Here is a 6,000-nt window from a genome sequence, read left to right as displayed (position 1 = left end):
AACAATCAAGTAGCAGTTTATCAGAAATCTCAGTTAAGCACAGTAATTAGGCAATAGTTAATAGCTAATTAAGTCGTACGGATACCTGGTTTTGTGAGGGTTGTCACATATGACAAGCAAGACGCCGGAGAAAAACATCATACAAAAAACCCCTCACCTATATGATGTTACTATGATAGATACTCGTATGTATCGAAAGATACCCAATTCCGTCACACCAAGTTGCTCTGTTTTGCTTTATTCTTGATCCACATGAAAGACACCATTTGCGTTTCACCGAAAATCTTCTCAATTACGACTCGAGCACCTGAAAAAATTAAGGTGTTTCTTGCTTTCCATAGTTCCCAACATGTCGCTAGGAGAATTGTTTGTATCACCTTCTTCTTTAGCTTCGACATCACCAACAGTTAAGAAAGTTTAGTAGATCCCTCATGTTTTCAGCCGATACAGTTGGGATTCTGCACTAGCTACATACTTTGTTCCACACTGTTGTCGCCACGTAACACTTTACAAAAAGGTGATTGGAGTCCTCATTTTGTTCACCACACAGTCTACATATTGTTGACCTGCAATTTATGTACCGTTTTTGAAAATCTTTTAACGTTGCTAATTTGTTATGACTACCTCTCCATGCAAAAATATTGGCATTCTTAGGGGCCCAATTCACCCATTTTGTGGGGCAGTATGGTGTAGAAAATCTAGAGAAAAATGACCTACATGAGGAGACTATACCTTCCTCATTCGGGAACCATTTCCATCGGTCCTCGCCTCCCGATAAAGGAGTTGCGCTGCGAATGGCGCTGATTTGCTGTAGTTGTTGCTGTTCTGCAGCCGTAACAGGGGCCCGTTTCCACTCCCATGTTGTAGCCCGTTCAGCAACCGTCACATTTGTATTTTTTTTTCCAACAAAAACAGCGCTGAGTATCTGTTTTTAGCAAGCCGCTACTGTCACACCCCCAAATTACACAAGCGGAATATCACCGCAGGAGGCGTGACATGACCAGGATGCAGCCACCAATTATATTGAACAACATAATTAAATAAATAAAAATCTAACAACACAATATAATTGGTGTTCAAAACAAGTTAATCAAATTCAAGTTATCAGCGGAAGCATAAAGTTTAAAACCAAAGTATAAGTTTAAAAGTTCAAATGTTTAACATGGAACTCAACAGTCCATGTCCCACAACGACTCATGCTCCTATGCAAGCTCCAGCTAAGCATCTAACGACCTGCAAGACATGTAACAACGAGTCAACAACAAAGTTGAGCGAGTTCACAGTTGATGTTCGTTTTAAAGTTGTTCCAAAAACCATAAGTTCATTCGTAAACCATGAGTTAACCAATTCCTTGTTTCCAAACCATAACCAGTGGGGGCTACCCCATCTTAACCACTAGACCCAATACCATATCGACAACTGACTAGAGTCATGTTTACGTGCCCTACGTCAATATTTATCATCATTGACTAAGTGCCCAGATCCATTAGTCCACTCCCGTCCTCTGCGGCACGGTGTGAGGCTTGTCAAACCTAATAGCGCTATTTAAATAATGACCCGCTCGCCATTGGCCCGACGATTAAGTCGATATAAAAATGAGGGACTTCATGATAGAGTTTTGTCTAGTAAGTTATATGTTGTCATCCTTCCCCTGGAGGATGGAGGTACATATTCTACCCAAGGAGAATATGCAGGTTCCGTTTTAGTTTCTTAACCCATTCCCAAGCCACCGGGAATCCCATGCCTTATAGAAAGTGTGAACTCAGCTTGGTTTGCTCGGTTTGTTATGTTACTTGTTCACAATTAATCAGTCAAAGCCTATGGTGATTCATGTAAACGAAATCAGTGTACATCCAGATAGTTAAAAAAAAAGCGTATAAATCATGATCATAATGTGTATTCAAGCAACAATTACCACATAGCACTTAATAGTTAATCAAGCTCATATAAATCCACAGTTCACTTGTATGTTCTGTATGAAATTTCATGTTTCCTCAATCTTGATTAACATCATTAACAACAAAATCAACACATAGTTATTCAGTAGCATACATGTTCTAAACTATGATCTGTTTACAAGCTTAAGTCCTAACGGCGAATCCCCAAGGTGACGAAACCCCACATGTTTCGTCGACATGCTAGTGACGAAACTCCCTGTGTTTCTTCGGCATTGAAATGACGAAACTCCTCATGTTTCGTCGGCATGCAAGGTGACGAAACTTCACATGTTTTGTCGCATAAACAGATAACCGCATACACCAGAAACCCTAATTACAATCTAACAGTTGATCATCAATCATCAAACCTAGCCACGAATTATATGTTACCAGATCATTGACATATACATAACTGTAACACCTATTCATTTATCATTCATAAACAAGTGATAACATGATATACAACATCAAACAGAACATGAGCAGTGGACATAAGCGAATACAACCACAAATATCAGGTCTAGTCCAATAGATTAACAACAGAATATCAACCCTAACTATTAACAAATTCATCATTTAATCCTCTCATAACAGATTATCAGATCATCATCATCATGCTAAAATACGTTGGTAAACATATTGCAGTCGACCATCCATTCAAATCAAATAACGAAATCATTCATATGGTCTTAACAACAATACAAGATCCCATTCACTATCTACGAACATGTATTCCATAATTCACAGAACTTCATCAATCAGATTCACATATACGAACATGTTTTGATCTACCAAGGAATCATGTAACGATTAAACAATGGTGTGAACTAACCAAGATGTGGTTGCCGTTAAACACAAGGGACAGGCTTCGAGAGATTGATACTCCAAACAGAATAGGTAGGTTGCCGTCAAATAGAGAGATGATAGAACACTAGGGTTTGATAACTGCCGTTTTACGTACAAGGGTGTGAATATAAAACGAACTGGCTTAGTCGCTGATGGGCCTTACCTGGGCCGAAAGCCCATCTCGGCAAAACTACATTGGGCGACGAAACTCTCTAAGTTTCGTCGAGTATGAATGATGACGAAACACTAATGTTTCGTCGGGTTCGGGTTTCGTCAAATGTGAGAATGTATGGGTTAGGTTTGTAAACTTTAAATAGTTCGTAAGTTCAACAGTTCATTATTTAACCAAGTAACACAATACAACAATTTATAAGTCAAATAACAAGGTGCACATATTACAACGCAACGAATTATGAAGACACAACTGTGAGGAAAGACCTTGAAAACTTGAGTTGTCACAGCTACCACTCCAGTTATCCAGCCAGAACCTTACACCTGTACCATTTCCAACAACCGCCTCCATCAGTTGATGAATTTGTATATCTGAGTCTTCCATACTGTTGTCGCCACGTAACACTTTACAAAAAGGTGATTGGAGTCCTCATTTTGTTCACCACACAGTCTACATATTGTTGACCTGCAATTTATGTACCGTTTTTGAAAATCTTTTAACGTTGCTAATTTCTTATGACTACCTCTCCATGCAAAAATATTGGCATTCTTAGGGGCCCAATTCACCCATTTTGTTGGGCAGTATGGTGTAGAAAATCTAGAGAAAACTGACCTACATGAGGAGACTATACCTTCCTCATTCGGGAACCATTTCCATCGGTCCTCGCCTCCCGATAAAGGAGTTGCGCTGCGAATGGCGCTGATTTGCTGTAGTTGTTGCTGTTCTGCAGCCGTAACAGGGGCCCGTTTCCACTCCCATGCTGTAGCCCGTTCAGCAACCGTCACATTTGTATTTTTTTTTCCAACAAAAACTGCGCTGAGTATCTGTTTTTTAGCAAGCCGCTACTGTCACACCCCCAAATTCCACAAGCGGAGTATCACCGCAGGAGGTGTGACATGACCAGGATGCAGCCACCAATCATATTGAACAACGTAATTAAATAAATATAAATCTAACAACACAATATAATAGGTGTTCAAAACAAGTTAATCAAATTCAAGTTATCAGCGGAAGCATAAAGTTTAAAACCAAAGTATAAGTTTAAAAGTTCAAATGTTTAACATGGAACTCAACAGTCCATGTCCCACAACGACTCATGCTCCTATGCAAGCTCCAGCTAAGCATCTAACGACCTGCAAGGCATGTAACAACGAGTCAACAACAAAGTTGAGCGAGTTCACGGTTGATGTTCGTTTTAAAGTTGTTCCAAAAACCATAAGTTCATTCGTAAACCATGATTTAACCAATTCCTTGTTTCCAAACCATAACCAGTGGGGGCTACCCCATGTTAACCACTAGACCCAGTACCATATCGACAACTGACTAGAGTCATGTTTACGTGCCCTACGTCAATATTTATCATCATTGACTAAGTGCCCAGATCCATTAGTCCACTCCTGTCCTCTGCGGCACGGTGTGAGGCTTGTCAAACCTAATAGCGCTATTTAACTAATGACCCGCTCGCCATTGGCCTGACGATTAAGTCGATATAAAAATGAGGGACTTCATGATAGAGTTTTGTCTAGTAAGTTATATGTTGTCATCCTTCCCATGGAGGATAGAGGTACATATTCTACCCAAGGTGAATATACAGGTTCCGTTTTAGTTTCTTAACCCATTCCCAAACCACCGGGAATCCCATGCCTTATAGAAAGTGTGAACTCAGCTTGGTTTGCTCGGTTTGTTATGTTACTTGTTCATAATTAATCAATCAAAGCCTATGGTGATTCATGTAAACGAAATCAGTGTACATCCAGATAGTTAAAAAAAAGCGTATAAATCATGATCATAATGTGTATTCAAGCAACAATTACCACATAGCACTTAACAATTAATCAAGCTCATATAAATCCATAGTTCACTTGTATGTTCTGTATGAAATTTCATGTTTCCTCAATCTTGATTAACATCATTAACAACAAAATCAACACATAGTTATTCAGTAGCATACATGTTCTAAACTATGATCTGTTTACAAGTTTAAGTCCTAACGACGAATCCCCAAGGTAACGAAACCCCACATGTTTCGTCGACATGCTAGTGACGAAACTCCCTGTGTTTCTTCGGCATTGAAATGACGAAACTCCTCATGTTTCGTCGGCATGCAAGGTGACGAAACTTCACATGTTTCGTCGCATAAACAGATAACCGCATACACCAGAAACCCTAATTACAATCTAACAGTTGATCATCAATCATCAAACCTAGCCACGAATTATATGTTACCAGATCATTGACATATACATAACTGTAACACCTATTCATTTAACATTCATAAACAAGTGATAACATGATATACAACATTAAACAGAACATGAGCAGTGGACATAAGCGAATACAACCACAAATATCAGGTCTAGTCCAATAGATTAACAACAGAATATCAACCCTAACTATTAACAAATTCATCATTTAATCCTCTCATAACAGATTATCAGATCATCATCATCATGCTAAAATACGTCGGTAAACATATTGCAGTCGACCATCCATTCAAATCAAATAACGAAATCATTCATATGGTCTTAACAACAATACAAGATCCCATTCACTATCTACGAACATGTATTGCACAATTCACAGAACTTCATCAATCAGATTCACATATACGAACATGTATTGATCTACCAAGGAATCATGTAACGATTAAACAATGGTGTGAACTAACCAAGATGTGGTTGCCGTTAAACACAAGGGACAGGCTTCGAGAGATTGAAACTCCAAACAGAATAGGTAGGTTGCCGTCAAATAGAGAGATGATAGAACACTAGGGTTTGATAACTGCCGTTTTACGTACAAGGGTGTGAATATAAAACGAACTGGCTTAGTCGCTGATGGGCCTTACCTGGGCCGAAAGCCTATCTCGGCAAAACTACATTGGGCGACGAAACTCTCTAAGTTTCGTCGAGTATGAATGATGACGAAACACTAATGTTTCGTCGGGTTCGGGTTTCGTCAAATGTGAGAATGTATGGGTTAGGTTTGTAAACTTTAAATAGTTCGTAAGTTCAACAGTTCATTATTTAACCAAGTAACACAATACAA

At 39.1% G+C, this 6,000-nt stretch overlaps 1 protein-coding gene across 1 annotated transcript in view; it reads right to left on the bottom strand.

Annotated features, from left to right (window-relative positions):
* Window positions 1-3,332: 3,332 nt before the first annotated feature.
* LOC118488259 overlaps window positions 3,333-6,000 on the bottom strand; it is a 94,283-nt gene continuing 91,615 nt past the window's right edge. The window contains exons 2-3 of the mRNA XM_035985533.1: window positions 3,587-3,779; window positions 3,333-3,420 (exon numbers count right to left, since the gene is read on the bottom strand). Coding sequence (XP_035841426.1) covers window positions 3,362-3,420; window positions 3,587-3,779 — 252 coding nt within the window. The 3' untranslated portion in view covers window positions 3,333-3,361. The remainder of the gene's footprint in view (window positions 3,421-3,586; window positions 3,780-6,000) is intronic.

Source organism: Helianthus annuus, chromosome 1, assembly GCF_002127325.2.
Source record: "Helianthus annuus cultivar XRQ/B chromosome 1, HanXRQr2.0-SUNRISE, whole genome shotgun sequence".
NCBI classification, from domain to species: Eukaryota; Viridiplantae; Streptophyta; class Magnoliopsida; order Asterales; family Asteraceae; genus Helianthus; species Helianthus annuus.
This window is presented reverse-complemented; position numbering and strand designations above follow the sequence as displayed.